This window comes from Gorilla gorilla, chromosome 6, assembly GCF_029281585.2.
Source record: "Gorilla gorilla gorilla isolate KB3781 chromosome 6, NHGRI_mGorGor1-v2.1_pri, whole genome shotgun sequence".
NCBI classification, from domain to species: Eukaryota; Metazoa; Chordata; class Mammalia; order Primates; family Hominidae; genus Gorilla; species Gorilla gorilla.
Genome location: NC_073230.2, coordinates 92,196,056 through 92,221,937, shown reverse-complemented (window position 1 = coordinate 92,221,937; position 25,882 = coordinate 92,196,056). Strand labels below are relative to the sequence as shown.

Below are 25,882 nucleotides of genomic sequence, written 5' to 3'. Positions count from 1 at the left end.
TGTTCAATCTTTCCTCAATGTAAAATGTTATCTTAAAAGATATAAAAAAGGATCGTAGAGTAGCCTGGGGTTTGGGGAATGTAGAAGCAAAGTGAAAGAGCAGCTGAGCTTTTTCCATTGGTGAGGACAGAAGTGTGTTCAGGCTGCTTGTGTGTCTCCAACTTCAGGGATTTTGTAATATCACCCTCTTTTCTATTCAGTGCTTCTCCAGTTCTCCCTCCATCCAAGACACTGCTGCAGAAGTTAATGAATGAGTGGACAACAAAAAATGAAGTGCAAGTATTTATCAGACATTACCGAATACATACATTATTGAAATAAAAAGCATGAGAAATTATATTAGCAAATGAATTTGCAGTTTAGGGACCTCTAATTAAGAGTACAATACATTTGGATTCTCTCTCTTTTAAAACTTATTCTCCATGTATTCCTAAATATGACCCATCTTCCCTGACAGCTAAATGTATTGCTGATGTCTTATTAAAGGGAACTCTGTAGCTTCTTCCCTATAGCTCAGGTAGACAGCCTCAGGTTTGAAGTTCTGCATAGAGCCAGCGTAGCTGTTAGTGGCAAAATGACCCCCAGAGTAAACAAAGAAACATGACCAGTTACCCTCAGAGGGGATTACTTGTCTCACTTGTAAACCAAGTATCAGGAGAAGTAAGCCAGTAAGTGTGAAGTCAACCTCACCAGGGAGTATGACATGGAATCTTTTCCATAACTTAGGCTAGACATTCTGCTATGTTATGCCTGTTGATGTTTCCTTATCTTTATGAGAAAAGGAAACATGCCAGCCTTCTAGTAAAGGCCTTTGGATTAAATTCTCTGAAGGAAACTGGCCTCACCTAATAAACTCACCAGAACATAAAAGGACATGGAAAAAAAAATAAATCTAATGTGCTAATCAGTTCAATAAATGCTTGAAGCTGGCCTTAAATCAAATAAAAGACAGGAAAAGATGCCTTATTTCAGAGCTTTGAGACACAGAATGATGAGAACAATTTCTCTTGTATTTGAATCACTGAAGGGAAAACAGTAGTCGATTCAGGAGAAGTCAAGAAATATCAGTGCAGTTTCTAAATAGTAGTAGTATTTTCCTTTCTATCTTCTGCCAAAGTTGATGGAAGCTCTCATATGGCAAGGGGCTTGGTACCTTTGCCTTCTTTCTTATTAGCTGCATGATCAATGTGAAGCCTGACTCCTGAGTATTGGCAATTCTCCCCTCTATTCCTCCAGTTCACTGTATCCAGCCCTGGAAAAATTAGAAAGTAGGTGAAGGTTTTCTTTTTCAAACACCTATTAGCCTCAAATCCTGTTTGACCATCTGATCAGTGGAAAAGCCATGTAGATCATAAAATCACTTAATACCACTGTGCTAGTCATGTAATGCATGCACCTGTCTAGAAATGTGGCATTTTCAAAGGAAGCAGGGATAACTTACATAAATACAGACATTTCAAAAGGTGAAATTCTAGCCGCAGTGAGCTCTGCATGGACTACAAATGCTTTGGGGTCAGTGCCAGTCTTGACATCTGCGATGGTTAATTTTATTTCAATTCACCTGAGTCACAGGGTGCCAGGCATTTGGCTAAACATCATTTCCAGGTATGTCTATAAGGGTGTTTCTGGATAGAATTAGCATTTGAATTGCTGGATTCAGTAAAGCAGACTGCCCTCCCCAATATGAGTAGGCATCATCAATCCACTGAGGGCCTGAATAAAACAAAAAGCAAAGGAAGGGAAAAATTTTCTCTTGTCCACCTGCTTGAGCTGGATCATCAGTCTTCTCCTGCCTTTGGACTAGGATTTATACCATCAACTTCTCTGGTTTTCAAGCCTTCAGATTCAGGCTGGAACTTTAACATTGACTCTCCTAAGGCTTTCTGATTCAGGCTAAACCACACCACCAGCTTTCATGGGTTTCCAACTGTAGACAGCAGATTGTAGAACATCACCTTCATAATTGCATGACTGCATGAGCCAATTCTTTATAATAATGAATAGAATCTTCTTCTTTTTCTTCTTCTCTCTCTATATATTTAAATTATATTAATTTATATAATATTAAATATATAATTTATATATTTAAATAGATAAATTTGTATAAATATATACATATAAAATATCTTTATATGTATATATTATATATATAAATATACTCATATATATTTGTTTATATAAATATATTATTTTATATAAAATATGTACTTGTTTATTATATGTAAATATATACTTGTTTATATAAATATATATGGAATTCATGTTAATTTTGTTAGATATGATCATTTTATTGTCTATATATGGAAGAATATCCTGATTTTGTTGGTGATGCATACTCAATCATTGAAAGGTTGTACTTGTTCCTAGGTCTGCCATAACAAATCACTACATACTCGGTGGCTTAAAATAACAGAAATTTATTATCTCAAAGGTCCAGAAACCAGAATTTTGACTGAAGTGATGTTGGCAGGACTGCGCTTCCTCTGATGGCTCTAGGGGAGAATCTATCTTTGCTTTTTCCAGCTTGTGTTAGCTCCTGGCATTCCTTGGCTTGCGGCTGCCAAGGAACTTGCATGTCAAATCTCCCTCTGGCTTTCTCTTACAAGGATGCTTATCCTTGGATTTAGGGCCCACTGGGATAAGGGCCCACCAGGATGATCTCCTCATCTAAAGATTCTTAAGTTAATTACATTTGCAAAGACCCCTTTTCCAAATAAGGTAACATTCCATCTTTTAACATATAAGGTAATATTGATAGGTTCTGGAGATTAGGGCATGGCTATATGTTTTTGGAACCACCATTCTATCTACTAAAGGGGTGACATATAAGATCTAAAATTTACTTTTACGTGACTCAATAAAAATAAATATGGATGAAATAAATAAGACAAAAAGTTAATGGTTGATAAATCTAGGTGGTGGATATATGGAAGTACATTGTATTAGTCTAAAATTTTGTGCTTAGGATTTTCATACTAAGCCAAGTTTAAGTTCCTCATTTTGTCAAGAGAGTCTCATTTAGGGAGCTCTTTTAGTGTAGTGGGTCAAGTGGGTCGGAGCATGGGCTCTGGGGACAGAATGCCTGAGTTTGCATCCCACCAGGCTTGACTTTGAATAGCTGTGGGATCTCAGGTCAGTTACTTATTTTTTTCCTCTGCGAAATGGGGATAATAATAATAATACTAAATTCAGACAATTGTTATGAGAATGAAATGAAATAATGCTCATTAAGTGCTTGGCACATTGAAAGGACCTGATAAATATTAGCCACATTAATAATTATGCTGAGTCTTTCAGAATGTCCCCTTCCAACATTCCACTATTAGCTAGGAAAGACTCTCTTAGAAAGGGGGCACAGGGGATTCCCAGTTTGTGCATGTGTTTGGGAGTAGGGAGCAGGAAGGGATATAAGGTGTAAGGTATTTACACAGGTCACATGAGCACAGGACAAACCTGGGGCTGCAATGGGGTGATAGGGAGATTCTAAAAGCAAGGGGAAATCCTTGTAGACTTTTAGCCAATCTTCTACTAGCTATTGCTCAGCCCATTTCTTAGCCATAATGCTGATAGAATTAATGCAAATTCTAAAAATACCTATCATATCTAGAAAGCTGTTTCAATGCTAAGTGACTGACTCAACCTAAGTGAAAACGTTATTTATCAGGACTCTATGCTTGTTGAAAAACAACTCCCCCTGCTCATAAGGAGGTTGCTGCTTTTGGAGTGTTAAAGGAGGCTCAGGTGTGATTTTGCCATTAGGGAATCCCATTGTTCCAACAGGGAGCTGAGCCAGCCTGCTCAGGTGAGTACCGTGGCTACTGCCTCCTTCTCCTCCCACACCTCAGGGTGCCAGCGCATCTACAGGCAATTCACACTTTATATTTAGGGTGTCATTTCATTTTTACATTAAGTGCATGAAGGCTTTCACTTGCCTCACATCTCACTTAGCATCATATTTCCCCGCAACCTGTTACAGTCACCAAACATGTGCAAGACCAGAAACAAAATAAATGAAAGAACTACAACAAAAAACTTAAAGTTAGCAAGAGCAAAAGGGATGAAATGACATCCCTGCAGGGACATGTGGCTTCCTGAAAAGTTCAGATGCTCTTTTGAAACAAATCTTTGGAATTACTCCCTAGTGTTGTCACTGCTCCCCACTACATGAATTAAAATCATAAGCAAAATAATAAGTCTCAAAGTTTAGGGTCTAAGCTACAAGGCTGAAACCCCTTGTGGAAGCAGTGCTACTAAAACTTTAATGTAACAAAGTCATCTGCATATATGATAAATCTGAGATCAGTTTTTCTAGCAAGCTTCCAGGTTATAACAATGCTGCTGAACCACAGACCATACTTTGATTTGCAGGAGTGTAGAACAGCAGTTCTTAAATTTGGCTACACTTTGGGTTTACACGTGATGTGCAAAATAAAACTGATGCCACAGAGGTTCTTATTTGCCTTTAAGTGTGACCTGGTCATCATAATTTTTTTAACTTTTGATTTTAATTTTTATGGGTACATAATATGTGTATATGTTTATGGAGTACATGAGATGTTTTGATATAGGCATAAAATGTGTAATAATCACATGATGTAAAATGGGGTATCCATCCCCTCAAGCATTTATCCTTTGTGTTGCAAACAATCCAATTATACTCTTTCAGTTATTTTAAAATGTATGATTAAATTATTTTTGCCTATAGTCACCCTGTTATGTTATCAAATAATAGGTCTTATTCATTCTTTCTTTTTATTGTTTTTGTACACATTAAACATCCCACCTCCCTTTCCAAACCCCCATTGACCTTCTCAGCCTCTGGTAACCATCCTTCTACTCTATATGTCCATAAGTGCAATTCCTTTGATTTTTAGATCCCACAAATAAATGAGAATATGAAAAGTTTGTCTTTTTGTGCTTGTTTTATTTCATGTAACATAATGACCTCCAGTTCCATCTATGTTATTGCAAATGACAGAATCTCATTCTTTTTATGGCTGAATAGTAGTATTACATCGTATGTAAGTACTACATTTTCTTTATTGATTCATCTGTTAATGAACACTTAGGTTGCTTTTGCCATATATGGCTTTTATTATGTTAAGGTATGTTCCTTCTGTATCCAGTTTTTTGAATATTTTTTATTATGAAGGGATGTTGAAATGATCATACGGGTTTTTTAATCCTTTATTCCGTTGATATGATGTATCACATTGATTGGTTTGCATATGTTGAACCATCCTTGAATACTAAGGATAAATTCTACTCAGTCATGATGAATGATCTTTCCAATGTTTTGTTGAATTCGATTTGCTAGTATTTTGTTGAGGGTTTTTGCATCAATATTCATCAGAGATATTGGCGTGTAGTTAGTTTTCTTTTATTGATGTATCTGTCTGATTTTGGTATCAGAGTAATACTGACCTCAGAATGAGTTTGGAAGTATTCCCTTCTCTTCTATTTTTCATAATAGTTTGAGTAGAATTGGTATTAGTTCTTCTTTAAATGTTTGATAGAATTCAGCAGTGAAGCCATTAGCTCCTGGGCTTTTCTTTACTGACAGAGTTTTTATTACAGCTTTGAATTCATTACTTGTTATTGGTCTGTTCCAGTTTTGGATTTCTTCATGGTTCAATCTTGGTAGGTTTTATGCATCTAGGAATTTAACCATTTCTTCTAGGTTTTCAACTTTATTGGCATCTAATGATCCTGTGAATTTCCGCAGTATCAGTTGTAATGTCTCCTCTTCATCTGCAATTTTATTTGTTTGGATCTTCTCTTTTTTCTCAGTTATTTTGGCAGAAGTTTTGTCATCTTTGTTTAACTTTTCAAAAAACCATCTTTGTTTCATTGATCTTTTGTATTGTTTCCTTCTTTTTTATTTCATTTATTTCTGCTCTGATCTTTATTATTCCTTTTCTTCTACTAATTTAGGGCTTGGTTTGCTTTTGCTTTTCAAATTCTTTAATTTAATTTAATTCATTAGGTTGTTTATTTGAAGTTTTTCTTCTTCTTTGATGCCAGCACGTATAGCTGTAATCTTCTCTCTTGGTACTGCTTTTGCTGTATCCCATAGGTTTTGGTATTTTGTGTTTCCTTTATCATTTGTTTCAAGAAGATTTTCAATTTCCTTCTTATAATTTCTTCATTGACCCACTGGTCATTCAGGAGCATGTTGTTTAGTTTCCACGTACTCGTATGGTTGCCAAAATTTCTGTTGTTATTGATTTTCAGTTTTATTCCATTGTGGTCAGAGAAGATGCTTGATATGATTTCAACTTTTTAAAACATTTTAAGACTTGTTTTGTGACCTAACATACGGCCTATCCTTGAGAATGATCCATGTGCTGAGGAAAACAATGTTTATTCTGCAGCCACTGGATGAAATGTTCGTAAATATCTATTAGGTCCATTTGGTCTATAGTAAAAATTAAGTCCAATGTTTCTTTGTCGATTTTCTGTCTGGAAGATCTGTCCAATGCTGAAAATGGAGTGTTGAAGTCTCTAACTATGATTGTATTGGAGCCTATCTTTCTCTTTAGCTCTAATAATATTTGCTTTATATCTCTGAGTGCTCCAGTGTTGGGTGCATATATATTTAAAATGTTATATTCTCTTGCTAAATTGACCCCTTTATCATTATACAGCGACCTTCTTTGTCTCTTCCTATAGTTTTTGTCTTGAAATCTATTTTGTCTGATATAACTATTCTTACTCTTTTTTTGTTTCCATTTGCATGAAATATCTTTTTTCTTCCCTTTATTTTCAGTCTATGTGTGTCTTTATAGTTATCTTTATTTGTGTTTCTTGTAGGTGACAGATCAATGGATCTTTTCATTGGGTACATTTAGTCTATTTACATTCAATGTAATTATTGATAAAGAAGTACTTACTCCTGCCATTTTGTTATTTGTTTTCTGGTTGTTTTGTGGCCTTCTCTTCCTTTTTAATTTTCCTCCTGTCTTTCTTTTAGTGAAGGTTTTTTCCTCTGGTGATATAATTTAGTTTCTTGCTTTTTATTTTTTTGTAGCCATTGTATGTTATTATGTATGTTACCATGAGGCTTGCAAATAGTATTTTATAACCCATTATTTTAAACTGATGACAACTTAATACTCATTGCATAAACAAGCAAAGAGAAAATGAATAAAAGCTCTACACTTTAACTTTATCCTCTCACTTTTTAACTGTTTGTTGTTTGTATTTATATCTTACTATACTGCCTATGTCTTAAAAAGTTCTAGTTATTCTTTTCAATTGTTTCATCTTTTCATCTTTCTACTTAAGGCATGAGTAGTTTACACACCATAATTACAGTGTTACAATATTCTTTGTTTTCCTTTGTGCTTAATATTACCAGTGAGTTTTGTAGCTTCTGATGATTTTATATTGCCTGTTAATGTTCTTTTCTTTCTGACTGAAATACTCCCTTTAGCATTTGTAGTAGGATAGGTGTGGTGTTGATGAAATCTCTCCACTTTTGTTTGTCTGGGGAAGTCTTTAGTTTTCCTTCACGTTTGAAGAATATTTTCACCAGATACACTAATCTAGGTTAGTTTTCTTTTTCTTTTAGCACTTAAATACGTCATGCCCCTCTCTTCTGGCCTGTAAGGTTTGCGCTGAAAAGTCTGCTGCCAGACATATGGGAGCTCCATTGTATGTTGTTTGTTTCTTTTCTCTTGCTGCTATTAGGGTCCTTTCTTTATCCTTGACCTTTGGGAGTTTGATTATTAAATGCCTTGAGGCAGTCTTTTGAGTTAAATCTGCTTGGTGTTCTATAACCTTCTTGTATTTGATATGGGTATCTTTCTCTAGGTTTGGGAAGTTCCCTGTTATTATCCCTTTGAATAAACTTTCTACCCCTATCTTTTTCTCTACCTTCTCTTTAAGGCCAACAACTCTTAGATTTGCCCTTTTGCAGCTATTTTCTAGATCCCGTAGGTATGCTTCATTGCTTTTTTATTCTTTTTTGTGGTTGTTTCCTCTAACTTTGTATTTTCAAATACTCTATCTTCAAGCTCACTAATTCCTCTTCTGCTTGATCAATTCTCCTATTAAAAGACTGATGAATTCTTCAGTATGCCAAATTCCAGAATTTCTGCTTTATTCATTTTAGTTATTTCAATCTCTAATAAATTTGTCTGATAGAATTCTTTCTTTGTGTTATCTTGATTTTTCTTTGAGTCTCCTCAAAACAGCTATTTTGTATTCTCTGTCTGAAAGGTCACATATCCGTTTCTCCAGGATAGGTCCCTAGTGCCTTATTTAGTTCATTTGGTGAGGTCATGCTTTCCTGGATGGTCATGACACTTGTAGATATTTGTCTGTGTTTGGGCATTGAAGAGTTAGGTATTCATTGTAGTCTTCTCAGTCTGGGCTTGTTTGTACCCATCCTCCTTGGGAAGGCTTTCCATATACTCAGAAGGACTTCGGAGCTGTGATCTAAGCTGTATGTGCTTTAGGGGCCACCCCATGCCCAATAATGCAGTGGTTCCTCCAGACTCATAGAGGTACTGCCTTGATGGTCTTGGATAAGATTTAGAAGAATTCTGTGGATTACCAGACTGAGACTCTTGTTCTCTTTCCTTACTTTCTCCCAAACGGAGCCTCTCTCTCTGTTCTGAGCCACCTGGAGCTGGCAGTGGAGTGACCCAAGCACTCTTGTGGCCACCACCACTAGCACTGTGCTGGGTCAGACCCGAAGTCACCACAGCATTGGGTGTTGCCCAAGGCTTACTATAACCAGTCCTTGACTGCAGCTTATGTTCGCTTAAGGCCCTAGGGCTCTACACTTAGCAGGTGGTAAAGCCAGTCAGGCCTGTGTTCTTCCTTTCAGGGTGGTGAGTTTCTCCACTCCCCACGCAGGTCCAGAAGTGCCATCTGGGAGCTAAGAACTAAAAGCAAAAACCTTAGAATTCTACGTGGTATTCTAGTGTGCTGCAGCTGAGCTGGCACTCAAGCCAGAAGGCACAGTCCTTCCCACTCTTCCCACCCCTTTCCAAACAGAGAGGAGCCTCACCCTGTGGCCACACTACCATAGGCTCATGAGGAGTACTGCCAGACTACCTCTGATGTTCCTTGAGGGCCTAACAGCTCTTCAGTCAGCTTGTGGTGAATGCTGCCTGTTTTGGGACTCACTTTTCAGGGGAACAGGCTACCCTCTGGCCCAGGGCAGGTCCAGAAATGCCATCCAAGAGCCAGCTCCTGGAATTGGGGACCTTGAGAGTCCTCTTGGTGCTCTATCCCCCTGTAGCCAAGGTGGCACCTAAGGTGCAAGACAAAGTCCCCTTTACTTTTCCTTCCTCTGTTCTTCACGTGAAAGGCATCTTGCCACCTAGCCACCAGATTTGGGAATAGGCTGAGTCTCACCTGAAGGCAGCAAGTCTCAGAGGCTCACCCAAGGCCCTTGCCATGATACCTGGATATTACTGCTGGTTATTCAGGACCCAAGGACTCTTTAGTTAGGAGATAATGAATCCTGCCAGGAGTAGGTCCTTCCTTTCAAGGCAGTGGGTTCTCTTCTGGTCTCAGGTATGTATAGAAATGTTGTCCAGGAGCTACAGCCTGGAAAGGGGACCTCATGACTCTAACTGATGTCCTGTCCTGCTGTGGCTGAGCTTATCCAAGATGCAAAACAAAGTTTTCCCCATTATTCCATCTCCTCTCCTCAAGTGGAGGGAAAGGGTCTCTTTTGGAGCCACAAGCTGTGCAGCCTGGGGTTAGGGGAAGGGTGATGCCAGCACTCCCTTAGCTTCCCCTGACTGATGTGTCATTAGGTCACATGCCCCGCTTAGCCCACTATCACTGTCTCTGGGCCCAGTTCAGCACTAGGGCTTGCCTAGGAGTTGTAGTCCCAGTGGCCTAGACTGCCACTGTAGCCCATGGTGGCAAGGCTTGTGGGGAACTCAAGTTTAGACTGCTGGGGGTCAGTGATTCCCCTCTGTTTAGGGCTGGATTAAATACTCCCTCCATGGGTGAGCATCAGCTAAGTTTCATCCAGTTTTTTTCTTTTATAATAGGACAGCATTGAGCTCAATGCCTCATAATTACTGCACTCTCTCTCTCCCCAGTGCAAAGAAAAGCTCTCTGCACCATGCCACTGCTGTCACAGGATGAGGGAGGGGTGGTGTCGGTGATTCAAGACTGTTTTACCACCTCTTCAGTGCCTCTTTCAGTGATATAAAGTTAAAACCAGAGCATAAGACCTAAAATCATAAAAACCCTGGAAGAAAACCTGGGCAATACCTTTCAGGACATAGGCATGGGCAAAGACTCCATGAAGAAAACACCAAAAGCAATGGCAACAAAAGCCAAAATTGACAAATGGGATCTAATTAAACTAAAGAGCTTCTGCACAGCAAAAGAAACTATCATCAGAGTGAAAAGGCAACCTACAGAATGGGAGAAAATTTTTGCAATGTATCCATCTGACAAAGGGCTAATATCCAGAATCTACAAAGAACTTAAACAAATTTACAAGAAAAAAACAAACAACGCCATCAAAAGTGGATGAATGATATGAACAGACACTTCTCAAAAGACGACATTTATACAGCCAACGAACATATGAAAAAATGCTCATCATCACTGGTCATTACAGAAATGCAAGTCAAAACCACAAGGAAATACCATCTCATGCCAGTTAGAATGGTGATCATTAAAAAGTCAGGAAACAACAGATGCTGGAGAGGATGTGGAGAAATAGGAACACTTTTACACTGTTGGTGGGAGTGTAAATTAGTTCAACCATTGTGGAAGATAGTGTGGCAATTCCTCAAGGATCTAGAACCAGAAATATCATTTGACCCAGCAATCCCATTACTGGGTATATTCCCAAAGGATTGTAAGTCATTCTACTATAAAGACACATGCACGCATATGTTTATTGTGGCACTGGTCACAATAGCAAAGACTTGGAACCAAGCAAAATACCCATCAGTGATAGCCTGGATAAAGAAAATGTGGCGCATATACACCATGGAATACTATGTAGCCATAAAAAGAATGAGTTTATGTCCTTTGCAGGGACATGGATGAAGCTGGAAACCATCATTCTCAGCAAACTAACACAAGAACAGAAAAGCAAACACTGCATGTTCCCACTCATAAGTGGGAGCTGAACAATGAGAATGCATGGATACAGGGAGGGGAACATCACACACTGGGGCCTGTCAGGGGGTGGCGGACTAGGGGAGGGATAGCATTAGGAGAAATACCTAATGTAGATGACAGGTTGATGGGTGCAGCAAATCACCATGGCACGTGTATACCTATGTAATAAACCTGCACATTCTGCACATGTATCCCAGAATATAAAGAATAATAATAATTTTAAAAAAACAGGTACTGTGAATGCTCACCTGATTTTTTGTTCTTATGAAGGTGTTTTTTTTGTTTTTTTTTTTTTTTGCAGACAGTTGTTAGATTAGTGTTAGAAGGCAGACTTCTATTCTGCCTTCTTGCTCTGCCCCTTACCAATCCTGTACCTTGAATTTTTAAATGCACCCTGATATTTCTAATTGCCCCTTAATTTCTAAGCAAAGTTTGACAATAACTGGTGTAGAGTTTTTTTAATTTTCTTGAATTCTTGGAGGGCCAGACACAAAGTGCTTGGTTCAATACTGAGTGACTCTACTGGCTGAAAGTTGCTTTTCAATAATAAAATTGCCTGGGACCTACTCCTGGTAGTTCAGATTTAATTAGTTTAGGGAAGGGCCCAAACATCAGAATATTTCAAACCTCAGCTAATTCTCATATGCATCCAGGTTAGGACTCATTATTTAAGATATTGCAAGAAGGAATTGGAAAAACACCTTTAATTGTCATAGGAAAAATAGACATAGCTTACAGGGAGAAAATATGATGGTTCTAAATATATATATATATATATATATGGTAGCAACTGCTTGCTTTGGTATTTTGTAATAACAAATCTAACATTTTGGTAGATGATGGTGGGGACTGAAATAGCATTAAACATGGGGTTGGATTACCACATCCACATTTAAACCTTCTTTTAATCTACTTATTTTCGGAGTTTAAAAATAGCACAATGTTTTGAACATAGTGGATACACAGTCAATATTTAATGTCCTATCAGGTAAAGGCAATATTATAACATTCCTGGGATAATTTCCATACTGAAATAATAAATGAGGATGTATTATAATATAAAGCATTATATATTATGCAACCAGAAACACTTATATTGCACTTTTAAACTAGGAGAGAAAGTGATGTCATTCTTAATATAGTAATCTATCTAAAACCAGCATTTAACAACATAGTTAATAGGGAGACTAGAGGCATTTATATAAAAGTCATTATGAGGCAAGGATACTCATCATTATTGAATACTGTTATGGTAGTTCTACTGAATGCAACCAGACTAGGGAGGAAAAGGAGTAAAGGGCTTAACTCTTGGGAAGGGAAAAAAAGATTGTTATTTGCAGATGATATAATAGACTGCCTAGAAAATTAAAGAAAATTAGTTGAAGATCTGCTAAAACCAATGAAAAAGTCCACTGTGAATATTACATAGAAAATAAATATGGACGAGTATTAATTTTCCTATATATCAGGAGGTGCAAACTCAAATGTCTTTAAAAGATAGGTAGGTAACCTAAATGCATGATCTCTCCTTGTGTGGGCAATATGCTGTTCACAATAGCAAGAAAAATATAAACTAGCTGACTTAACAAGAAACACACAGAGTCTTTATGCTGAACCTATGAAAATTGAGCAAATAAAGAAATATATAGTGTGTTTTTAGATCACTTGGAGAACAAACAGGCGATACTAGCCAGGAATGTTTAGAATAATGGGTGTAAGAAGGGAGAATTTTGGCTATCGCTATCAAATATTAAAATGTATGTGATAACTATGGCAATTGAGATGGAGTCTTCTATTTCTGTTTTACTTGTTTACTTGTTTGATGAAAGAATAGGTAGATCATTAGAACAGAAAATAAGAAACAAAAACATAGGCAAGTGTAGATAAAATTCTAGCCTATGTCATATTCATTCATTTATTTAAAAATAATGCTCTAAGCACTATTCTAGTCACTGAGGATACAACAATGAATATGGTAGACAAGAGTCTGTTTCTCTTTGTATTCTGATTGGAGAGACAGACAATACTCTTTTTCTCTCTCTCATATACATGCATATATATATTATATATGATATGTATATAATATATATAATAAATAAGAAAAATAAAGATAATTCATGTAGGGTGGTATAATTTTGACTTGAGGAGGTGACATTTAATCTGATAAGTGAATGGCTAGAAGAAGAGAGCCATGCAAATGCGGGGGAAAGAACCTTTCAAAGAAAGTATCAGGCTTGGTGTAGTCAAGAAACGGAAAGAAGTATGGTGGAGAAGAGTAGGCAAGGGGGCGAGAATATGTGAGGTTGACAGGAGTTAGATTTTGCAGGACTTTGTACCCAAGATAAAGAAGTTGGATTTTATTTTTTAAGTATAATAAAGAAATAGTGGAAGGTTTTAAAGCAGAGGAGTGACAGTCTGACTTGTCATTTATAAAGATCAGTCTGGTTTCTATTTGTAGAATGAACTACAAAGAGCCAGTATGGAAATGGCCAACCCAGACAGGAGCCTATCAGAGTAGTCTGGGGAAGATGAAAGTGACCAGGATAAAGTAGGGGTAGTGAAGTTGGAAGGAAGTGAATTAATTTGGGATATGTTTTGGAGGAAAAGTAAAAAAGATTGAATTGGGACACTGAAGAAAATAAAGGAATCAAGGATAATTCCTAGTTATGGTCTAAAAGAACTGGATGCATGATACTAAGAAGACTAGAGAAAGACCAGGATGGGGGTGGGTGTGGGGAATCAAAAGTTTCAAATATAGTAAGTTTTAGATGTCTATCAGAGATTTGAGGAAGTAACAAGCAGGCAGTAACCTATAGAAATCTGGTGTCCTGGCAAGTTGGGCTTGAGATATCCATGTTGGGCAATAATCGATGATTATATTTAAAGCCAAGGCACAAATGAGCATGTTAGGGAGGCAAAGGAGTCCTAAAAATGTGCCCGGATGCTGGCATTTGGAGGACACACAGAAAAGGAGCAAGGCAGCAGGGGAAACAGGAAAAAGACAGCTGGGGTGGCTGGAGAAAAACCAGACAGGTATTGAAGCAGACAGAAGGAAGTAGTTCAGGGAAGGGGTAGTCAACTGTGCTAAATCCTGTGGATAGTTGAAGCAATATACAAACAAAATAGAGAGCACTACCTAGCTTGAGAAGAGCAATCTTGGTGAAGCTGATGGGTATGCGATACCTTTTAGAATGAGAGGCAAGGAGGTGGAGATAGCTACTTTTGACAACCCCTTTTTAGTGTCACTGAAGTGACATTTCAACCAATATTGTAATAGAAAAAAAATTACTTCAATTTGCTAAAATCAGTTCAAACCAGTAGGGAGAATGATCATTTTATAAATGACCTTGGTATAATTTATTATTTATTGGAAAAATTAAATAATTGATTAAAATTTTAGGAAAAAAAGAAAGTAATACCTCAAAAAGATAAGAAATCTGTCTCTAACTGGTAGTATAATGTGTATTTTCATTTTGTAGTTATACATTTTTCTAATTTTTCCATAATATACTCGTTTAATTAAAAGAATCAATGTCTTTTTTAAGAAAACCAAACAATTTTAGCAAACCTCTAGGCTCAAAACCAGATTAAATCAATTCAATGCAACAGACTATTGGCTTTGCATCAGGTTCCTACCATCTGGAAAGGTGTGCAATATAAGAATGTCAAGGAGGATATATAACACAAGGTGAAGCAAGGTGAGTCTTCCAATCAGAGCACAAGGCACCTATGAGAAGTCAAAAGAAGGGCTTATAACTCCTGGTTCCTGGTCAGAGTTTCAGAGTAAAACTCTGAAAAGAAAATAACTTGACAAAGGGAAGGTCATGGTGACTGGGTCATCATGAGCAACGTTACTAGAGTGGTAAGGCAGAATCTGTACCTTCTTAAGTCACTCTGTGGGAGAAATCCACAGGACATGGTGAGCAACCCATGGTTACCACCAAGAGCTCTTCAGTGAAGTTAGAAATGGAGAAAAATCCAAGAAGCTCCCCTTCCTTTTCCCTCAGGAATGCCTACTCATCAATTAAATAAAGAATAGCTAAGTAACATGTATAACCAGGATCTCTAAAGTGTGTGTGTCTGCATGTGAATGTCTCAATCACCACAGGAAATTATAATCAGCTGTTCACAGCCCTGAATTCTTTCTGGGTCTTGTGTCCAGTGCTCAAGTAGCTTGTCTGAGTCCAATTAGGGAAGGGTTAGCTCTGATTAAGTTTAAAGAAATGTGGTTAGTGAAAGAAGCCACAAAATGAAGACTTCAGAACGGAGACACCACTCCTCTCTGTTTTACATGGTGCCTGTTATTGCTGTGGGTTTTGGAGATTCACTGGATTGGTCTGTTACTCATGGTAAAGTCCACCTGGTATAGCATGTTGCAAAGATGAGAAGGATCTGAATTTCTGCATCTGACTCAGTGGAAGATGGAGATACCTCCTTAAAATTGAGGCAAGTATTCTCTGAGTGGAAGGAGGAATAAAAGGAAAAAGAAAGTATTATTCAGAATTCTACTTGTATCTGACACAGAAACAGTGAGTTTAAGGCTATTGTTAGCCACTGTCTCTGGTTCCCCACATAGTCCTTAGGCTAGTGGTGTAGAGGAGGTGATCTGTTGTGGAGAAGGTATATATGACTGCGTTGCTTCTATCAGGAAGCCATGAAGTTGCCAGGGTATACTTAGACCCAGAAAAAGATTTTTAAATGTCAGTGGCATTACTCACATGTCTCTTCTGGCTGTCTCAGTGCGTTCTTCACCCTCACACAGAGATTGACACGTTTCCCATATCCCTGGTCAAAAATAGAATGTACTTCTCATTTCAGCTCTGAAACACTCAAATGCTGTGTCCCAAACTTTTGCAGTCTTCTTCAATTCATAACCCAAAGCCAATACAAGCAAGGTGTCTGAGTGCTTTTAATATGTGTATGTAGTTACAACTCTCATTATATAAATTGTTTTCCCTTGAGATGTTTCTCATTGCTAGAAAGTCCTCCTTTTATGCTTATATTTCTCTTTAAACTTTACTTTTATGCCAACAGATGATGTGCTTGACTCTATTTTCCATTTAATGTTAGGATATTGGACTCTTGGCAAAGCATAATGAAGGGCCCAGTTCACTCTCAGTTTAAATGCTAAGATAATGTACTTCTGCATAAGATGAAAGAGACACCTATCCAATGGCTGCCCTTTAGTCTGACTGTTCTGCTGCCTGTAAATCATTTGGGTATGGACAGATGGCCTCTGTTTGAACCAAGCACTCCCCTTCACTAGCTATCATCTTCTTCCCTCTTATTACCCTGGCTAATTCTTATTTTGATTCCTGATATGCACTTTAGGCTGTCTCTGTTTGTTGGACTTATTCCGAATTTTTTCACTGACTCAACAGCCTTCCTCTTCTCTACCCACCCTCACCTTCCCTGAGCTTCCAAGGAGAATGGCAAGCTCATTTGTGTACTTCTAGAGCAACCCTGTCACAGAGCTAATGGCTACCAATGAACAACAAATTAGCAGATGATGCCTGCACTTGACGGCTGGATTTGGTCAAGCCATTGTTTGCTACTTTTAAATAATGTTACATGGTATTGTTTTTATACTCAGTTATTAATGAGTCCTTCTTCACCTCGTTCCTCCATTCTACCAGTTTCAAGATGATTTGTGATGAAGACTTTTCTCAGCTCCTTTCAGAGAAGACCAAAGTTAAAAATTCAGACTTAATTGGTACTTGCCTTCATAGCTTCCACACTCGCTTTGCTCTGTCATTTTCATACGGTACCACAAATTCCTTCCCACCTTCTAGGGCACAAAAGAATCTCTTATTGTTGGAGAAACTCAAAGGATACTCTATGAATGTCTATTTGGGATTTCTAATTCTTACTTTACATTTGATCTACCATATTTTTCTCTTTATTTGGGCAATCTTTGCTTTTTAAACAATATATATTTTAAAAATTACAAAATAAATGCATTTGTGATAAACTCAGAAAATATAGAAAAGGTCCGGTGAAGGGACATAGAATCATTTATAATCTCCCCATTTATTATTAACTTTGACTTATATCTTTCTAATATATTTTCTATCTAGTAACATAATTATAATCATATTTTATACACTGCATCTCTTTTTCACTCAACAATCCATTATTAATATTTCCCCATAGTAATAAATATTCTTTATAATATTAAGAATAACATAATCTTCTCTCCTAGTGTAAGCACTTTCTTTTTAATTCAGAAGTGGATTCTGAATGTTATCACACATCTTTTTCATTACTATTGAGATATGTGCTCTGGTTTCTTCCAGTAATCTATTGGCGTAAGAAGCAATATCACTAGTGGTAAGAGTGTCACTCTATAGCCAGACTTCCTGGATTCAAGCCTGCCTCTGCCCTTACCAATTGTGTGACTTTGAACAACTTACTCAATATCCCAACACTTGAACTTTCTTATCTGTAAACGAGGCACAATAATGGGACCCATATAATTTATTCTTGTGAAAATTGAATGAATATATGAGCAGATCTTAGGATACCACCTGACAAAAAACCAAAACAATGTGTTTGTAATTGCTACTCAATCCTGAAAGTAATTTCGCTTTGTCACGTACTCTTAATATACTGCAGAGTTATCTCATGTTTATCTAGAACTGGGAATGATCTCCAGTTTTTTCATTATTCAACTTTGTTCACATTTGGCATCAAAATATATGGTCTTTTAAAAATGAAGTTAAATTTTTCATTTTATTCCCTATGCTTTCGAACAATGAAAAAGAACTAGAGAGGAACAAAGTCAGAGGACAAACACTAGCCAGCTTCAAGACTTCCCGTAAAGATATAGTAATCAAAACAATGTGGTATTGGCAAAAGAATAGACAAAGAGATAAATGAAACAGAATAGATTACCCAGAAATAGACCCACATAAATATAGTCATCTGATATTTGACAAAGAAGCAAAGGCAATATAGTGGAGAAAAGATAATCTTTTCAATACACCATGCTGAAACAACAGGACATCCAAATGCAATGAACCTAGACACAAAGCTTACAACCTTCACAAAACTCAACTTAAATGGATCACAGGCCTAAATGTAAAATGTAAAAGTATAAGTCCCCTAGAAATAACATAGGAGTAACTCTAGATGACTTTGGGTTTGGTAATGACTTTTTAGATGCAGCACCAAAGGCATGATCCATGAAAGAAATAACTGATAAGCTGAACTTCATTAAAATAAAAAAAATTCTGTTCTGTAAAATACTGTCAAGAAGATGAAAAGGCAAGCCACAGACTGGGAGAAAATATTTACAAAAGACGTATTTGATAAAGGACTGTTATCCTACAAGGCACCTATTCAACAATGAGAAAATAAACAACCTGATTTGAAAATGAGCCAAAGACCTCAACAGACATCTCACTAAAGAAGATATACAGTGGGAAATAAGCATACGAAAAGATGTTCCACATCATATATCGTAAAATAAATGCAAATTAAAACAGCAATACAATATTGCTACACACCTATTATAATGGCCAAAATCCAGAACACTGACAATACTAAATGCTGGTGAGGATGTAGAGCAACAGGAATTATCATTCACTGCTGTAATGAATACAAATGCAAAATGGAACAGCCACTTTGGGAGACAGTTTGGTGGATTCTTACAAAACTAAACATACTCTTACCATGGGATCCAGAAATTATATGCCTTGGTATTTACTCAAAGGAACTGAAAACTTATGTCCACACAAAAACTTGCACACACATGTTTATTGCAGGCTTATTCATAATTTTGCAAATATTTGGAAACAGCTAAGACATCCTTCCATAGATGAATGAAAAATAAACTGTGGTACATAAAGACAATGGACTATTTTCCAGTGCTAAAAAGAAATGAGCTACCAAGCCATGAAAAGACAAAGAGAAAACTTAGGTGCATATTACCAAGTGAAGGAAGCTCATCTGAAAAGGCCACATACTGTATGATTCCAACTATATGACATTCTGGAAAAGCCAAAGCTATGGAGACAGTGAAAACATTAGTGGTTGGCAGGGGGTAGTGGGAGGGAGAGATGAATAGGTGGAGAACAGAGGATTTTTAGGGAAGTGAAAATACTCTGTAAGATACTATAATGGTGGACACATGTCATTATACGTCTCCAAACTCATGGAATGTAGGGCACCAAGAGTGAACCCTAATGGAAACTATGAGCTTTGGGTGATGATGTGTTACTGGAAGTTCATTAGCTATAACAAATGTACCACTCTGTGTGGATGCTATAAATGAGGGAGGCTATGCATGTGACAGGGGAGGAGGAGGAGAGACCCCTACCATGGGGTTTCTCTGTGTGTTCATTTCAGTTTTGCTGTTAACCTAAAACTGCTCTAAAAAATATGGTTTTTTTACAAAAAACTTAGAGTAATCTCACACTTGAAGGTTTGAGAAGACTCACTCAGAACTTCTAAGACCAGCATTTCTTACCAGTAAACTTTTTTAAATATTACGTTTTTCTATGGTTATCAAGTGTTCTACTTCTTAAGAAGTTATTTTTGATAACATACTTTCCTAAAAATTTTTCAATTTTTTCAAGATTTTTAGGTAGTATTTTTTCTTTTCTTAAAAATAGGGAGCCAAAAAAAATAAAAAATAAAAAATAAAAATAAATAAATCCACTTTATATCAAACACTATATTTACTTTCCCATTCATAGTTTTAGCTGTATTTATTCTCTCTTTTCTTTGAGAAGACTAGCTAGAGATTTATTTATTAGTTTTTTTCTTCAAACAATTTTCAGGCTTATTTTAATCCTACCATCTTTCTATTTTCTGATATAATTATTTTTGCTTTAATATTTGTGTATGCTTTTCTTAGAGTTACTTTATTTTACTTAACTTCTTGAGTTTAGTGCTTATTTAAATTATTTTAATTCTGTGTTCTTTAATAATGAAAGCATGGAAATGGAAATCTAGGAGCTTTTCCCTGAGCACAAGAATATACCCTTCTTTACATCTGTCTTCTCCAGTTTTTATAGAAGGTACATTTTGTTTTAAATTCAACATGTACCTATGCAAACACATCGTATAGTTTTCTTCTTGTCTAACTAAAATGCAGATTGTCTCTTTAAACAAACAAACAATCAAATAATTTAGCATGCCTCCTACCCCACTTCCTAGCCATGCCTGTTTTGGTAACATAATTTGGAGATTTGGGCAGACTATTGTCTTTAACGTTTAAGTTTTACATTACACATTTCCTATTTTCAGTAGTCCCCATCAAGCCTATTATAAGAAAACTTCCCTATTCTTGTGCTTTTATTTTTTTTATGTTTATTAAGGTTTGAACAGATCTTTGAAGATTTTTTTTCCAAACAAAATTAATAGGTGGTATATTTTCTAAGCTCCTGAATACTCAAAAAAGTCCTATTTCCTTCACATGAGAAAGAAAGCATTGACGGGAATAATAATCTAAGTCACAATAGCTTAACCTCAAAATGCTGAATTTGCACTGTCCAATATGGGTGGCATTAACCACATGGAGCTATTTAAATTTAAATTACTAAAATTAAGTAAAATGAAAATTCAGTCCACTGGTCACATTTCAAGGGTTCCATAGCTCAACAGGAGTAGTGGCTATCATATGGTACAGCACACATCTAGAACATTTTCATCATTGCAGAAAGTTTTATTGAACAGCAGTTCCTAGTCTACACATTGATCCACTGACTTGTAGATTACAGAGAAGAAGGTTGAAGACACCTGTTTTAAATTCCTTTATAGAATAACCAGATTTTCTACCTAGAGTTTATAGAATTTTAAATTTTCAGGTTGTAATTATGTAGATTTTAGTTTAGAATATCAGTCTGCATACGGGAAATATTCTGAGCTCAGGAAAACTTACTTCAATTACATCCTCAAAAATTGCTTTATTTTTCTCCAGGTACGGTAGCGTCTATCTTGGTTTGAGTTTCTGTTTTCTGTCTCCCTCTTTTTTTTTCTCATAGTTTCACCTTTGTCTCTTTTTTTAAACTCTCCAGGAAAAGTTATCAAATTAGTCCTTTGCATCTTTGAGTTTATTTCCTAGGCACCAAGCTATGATTTTTTTCTGTAATAATAGTAGGATATTAATCCTACTAAATAATTATTTCTCATCAGATTTATCTACTTGTATATCTGGTCCTGCTGTCACTTTTTTTCTTTCTCTCTTTTCTCCTTATTACTTTTAACTGTTTTGTAGAAGCCATTTTTTTTTTCATTTTTACTGGAAATTCTAAACAACTTTTTGAATTTTTTCCTCAGGATTCTACAATTGGTCATTTTCAGTTATAAGCAGTCTCCTTTCTTCCAAGTCCTCAGCATGACCACTTCTTGTCCATAATTTTACATTATGTTTCTATGGGCCCTAATTTGGACTTTTAAATTTAGTTATCTTTTTTTCATTTTTAAAAATTTAACTTTTATTTTAAGTTCAGAGGTACAAGTGCAGGTTTGTTACATAGGTAAACTTGTGTCATAGGGGTTTATTGTCCAGATTATTTCATCACCCATGGATTAAGCCTAGTACCCCTTAGTTATTTTTCCTGATACTCTCTCTCCTCCCACCATCCAACCTCCAATAGGTCCCAGTGTGTGTCGTTCCCACATATGTGTCCATGTGTTCTCATCATTTCACTCCAGTTTCTAAGTGAGAACGTGCAGTATTTGGCTTTCTGTTGCTGCTTTAGTTTGCTAAAGATAATGGCCTCCAGCTCCATCCATGTTCCTGCAAAGGGCATGATCTCATTCTTTTGTATGGCTGCATGATATTCCATGGTGTATACGTACCATATTTTCTTTATTTTTATTTATTTTTAATTTTTTATTATACTTTAAGTTCTGGGGTACATGTACAGAACATGCAGTTTTGTTACATAGGTACACATGTGCCATGGTGGTTTGCTACACCCATCAACCTGTCATCTACATTAGGTATTTCTCCTAATGCTATAAAGACACATGCACATGTATGTTTACTGTGGCACTATTCACAATAGCAAAGACTTGGAACCAACCCAAATGTCCATTAATGATAGACTGGCTAAAGAAAATGTGACACATATACGCCATGGAATACTATGCAGCCATAAAAAAGGACGAGTTCACATCCTTTGCAGGGACATGGATGAAGCTGGAAACCATCATTCTCAGCAAACTAACACAAGAACAGAAAACCAAACACCGCATGTTCTCACTCATAAATGGGAGTTGAACAATGAGAACACATGGACACAGGGAGAGGAACGTCACACACCAGGGCCTGTCAGGGGGTGGGGGGTTAGAGGAGGGATAGCATTAAATTTAGTTATCTTTAAGTAAGATAAGAATAATAAAGAGGTTGTGTTTGAAAATAAAGGATTTTGTTTTGCCCACTTTCTTCTCCTTATTAACTGCAAATATTTAAATCTCCATCTAGAAGCCTGAGTGGAGCCTGCCCCAAGCCCATTCCCAACTTTTCACAGTCTATGTCGCCACCATCACTTTGTAACAACTTTACCTCCAAGGATGTAACTTGCCATTAGGTGTAACCCTTTACTGGCTTGTTCTGGCTTGTTCTCTGGGGCTTGCTTTACTGGCTTGTTCTCTGGGGTTTGCTCCTCTAAATGACGTGGAAGGATGAAAGGCAGTTTAGACATGCTCAGAAAGCCTCCAAAAGCAGCAACTGTGTGGTGGAGGTGGGGTTCCATAATTTTTGGTTGGAGCAAGTTCTGGTTCTCTGGGTTATGAGCTGTTTCATGAAGCAAAGTTTGGGAATGCAAACAATCAGAAGTTTGGATTATCTTCTATCAGCCTTGTAGATTCCAAAGAGTGCTCCCAGATTCCGGCAATAGATCTTCTGTAAGGTTTGGTTTCCTGTCTTGCTATTTTTATGTATTTTTCTGTCTTCATAGCATTAAAGGGGGAAGGTGGAAGAGGCTACCTCATGACAGTCAACTGCAAGAGGTCAGGTCTCCTCCTGCTCAGGATAACTGTAAAATGTGCTGGGAATACAACATTCTGAAATAAGGAGGGACTGTTCAGAACAGCCCGGGCTCTGTTCCTATCTATTCTAAACAGGATTTTCTGCAAAGCTTTAGCTCTGTGCACCCATTTTCCCCCAAGGTATAAAACCCAGGGCAGAATGCTTTCAGGGTCCCTCAGTTGCAGTGTGACGTGGAGCACTCACAGACAAGACTCTGTTCATCCTGGACAGCTTTCCTGAAAGTTGGGCACCAGCCCACCTTAATGCTAGGTTTCTATTATCCATCTTCTCATCTGTGTGTAATAGATAAGAAGATCGATTAACTTGTGTGAGTATTCTGTCTCACCAGACTCATTCAAGTAGAGTGACAGGTGCATGGTGAACCTGCTTCACACCAGTCAGATTCCAAGAGTTTTTAAAATCAGATTCCAAGAGTTTTTATATACTATTTATCTTATATTGATGTTTTTATTATAAAATGAGTACATTTATAACATAGAAAATATATTTTAAGAAATGTAATAACCACTATTAAGCCTTTCTGGTACATATTCTTTCTGTTTTTCTTAATGCCATCTTTATACTTTTTATCATACAAATGTTAGACTATATGAGAATTGTCCCTGTGTTTAAAAATAGACAACAGGATTTAGATATTCATTCATTCATTCAATGATCAATAAGTTAATATTTAAGCATTTGTTCATTCGTAAACTGCCAGGCCATGTTAGGTGGCAGAGATTGAGAATGGGAAGGTTTTTGCCCTCAGGGAGTTCAAGGTCTGGCAGGGAAGAGGGATGGGTCAATAAGTAAATACTGTATAATGGAATATGGTTGCTACTGTAGAGGTAGGTTCAGGGAACATTAGAAACAGGAAAGCGGGCACAAACCCCAGACAAAGTAGGTCAGGGAAGTATTTCCAAGGAGGAAAAACTTGGACTGGGTCTTTAACAATGACTAAGTGCTCCTCAGGTAGACAAGTTGGGTGTTGGGGGTAGGATGGGAAGGAAGTATGTTCCAATAAAAGAGGACAGCTTATATAAAGCATGAAAGAGAGACCGGAGCACGCTCAAAGAACTGCAAGAGTTTTCCGTGACTGGAGCACAGGGAGTGGGCACACTCTTGAGAGCTTAAGTTTATATACCATACACAGAAGTTTTATTTTCAATCTTGAAGCCACATGGAGCCCCGATGAGTTTAAGAGAGGGAGTACCTTCTCAGCTGTAACTTTACATGACCCATGCCGGATGGATGGATGGATGGATTAGAGGCAGGTGAGGAGGAGTGACTAATAGGAGAACTAGGGGTGATGCTTCTGTAGTTCACGTGTGAGTTAATGAAGGCCTGGACTCTGGGAATGGAGGTGGGCATCTTCTCAGTCTTGCAGAATGCCACCTTTTATGGGTAGAGATGATGCTGTGTCTACCTTCCACAAGAAGAAAATATATTCCATGAATATTTAGTCATGTATAGTTTCTTTCATACATTATGTTTCACTGATTCATCATGTCTTTCCCATTCTCCATTGTCCCAGATATATATTCCTCCCTATTCCTTTGAGAGTACCTCTTTCCTAAGATGTACTTCTCCATGGTCTATACCAGGGGTCAGCAAACCATAGCCTGCATGACAAATCCAGCCTGCAGCCTTTTTTCTTTTTTGTAAATAAAGTTTTATTAGAACACAACCCAGCCCATTCACTTACCTAATATGTCTATGGCTACTTTTTATTACAATGGTAGAGTTGAGTAGTTTCAAAACAGATCATATGTGGCCCACAAAGCCTGAAATATTTACTATCTGGTCATTTACAGAACAACTTTGCTGACCTCTTAACTACTTAGTTTATCCAAATCTTGCTCATTCCTAAAAGTCCAGCTCAAAGTTTCTCTTATGTTCTGGGACCACAGTGATCTTTCTCTTTCCTCTGAATTGGTAGTTATTACTGTTTGGGTCACATATTATTTTAGTTATCCTATATATTGTCTTGAGTTTTTTTCTCTTCCAAAAGCTTAGATTTTTAAATATACAAACTATACATGTAAGATTTTTTGGAAACAGGGACCAGATATTCTGGCTGTCTATAATATGCAAGGCATAGTTCTCTGGATTCCTTGGTGAAGTTGTTTGCCTACTCCCACTCCCACTCCCACCCCCGACTGCCATCCTCTCCCCAGGTGATATGTGCAACACAACTTTAAGATACTTGCACACAATGGTGATATATACTTGAGAGATAGCTATGTGAGATTAAAGATACAATTGGATCCCCATGTAAGAGTCACAGAGTTTATTTCTTTCTTTGTTAATAGCTTCTGAGAGGGTGAATTAGCAGATATCTATAAAGGGCTAATGCTCACTAGTATCATTACTCTTCAGAAATCAATTGCCTAGGTCAATCCTCCAGCCTTAATTAGTTTTGAAGGAATGTTTGCTCCTTTCAAACTACAGTTAGATATTAAATATATCCACATATTAAGCATTGAGAAAAGCTGGAGAAGTGTGTAAATACTCTAAGCATATGTGTTTTATGGCACAAATATTGAGAAGTTTACAAAGCAGTAATATGTTTCGGTCTCTGGTGTGCTCTGTAGCCACCTCCCTAACTCTGTTTCCATGTTCTCTCAGTCAAGTTTACTTATGAACTAAACGGTATTCTACTAGGGAGGTGAGGTATAGCACTGCATGCTCTCTTTACGTGAGAGATGGTATTGCCAAGTGGTACAGGACTCAGGGTCTGGAGTCAAATCAAATAGATGCTAACTCAGAGGGCAGTTGTGACAATTC

The 25,882-nt window shown here is 37.1% G+C and overlaps 1 protein-coding gene across 3 annotated transcripts in view; it reads right to left on the bottom strand.

Moving 5' to 3' along the window:
- Positions 1-269: 269 nt before the first annotated feature.
- SEM1 (SEM1 26S proteasome subunit) overlaps positions 270-25,882 on the bottom strand; it is an 89,316-nt gene continuing 63,703 nt past the window's right edge. The window contains exons 2-3 of one of the 3 annotated variants that reach the window (XM_063708638.1): positions 15,831-15,897; positions 270-1,252 (exon numbers count right to left, since the gene is read on the bottom strand). In XM_063708638.1, coding sequence (XP_063564708.1) covers positions 1,225-1,252; positions 15,831-15,897 — 95 coding nt within the window. In that variant the 3' untranslated portion in view covers positions 270-1,224. Of the gene's footprint in view, positions 1,253-15,830; positions 15,898-24,225; positions 24,522-25,882 lie in introns of those variants that run through there. The other 2 variants (XM_063708637.1, XM_055392189.2) reach the window with 2 other exon arrangements.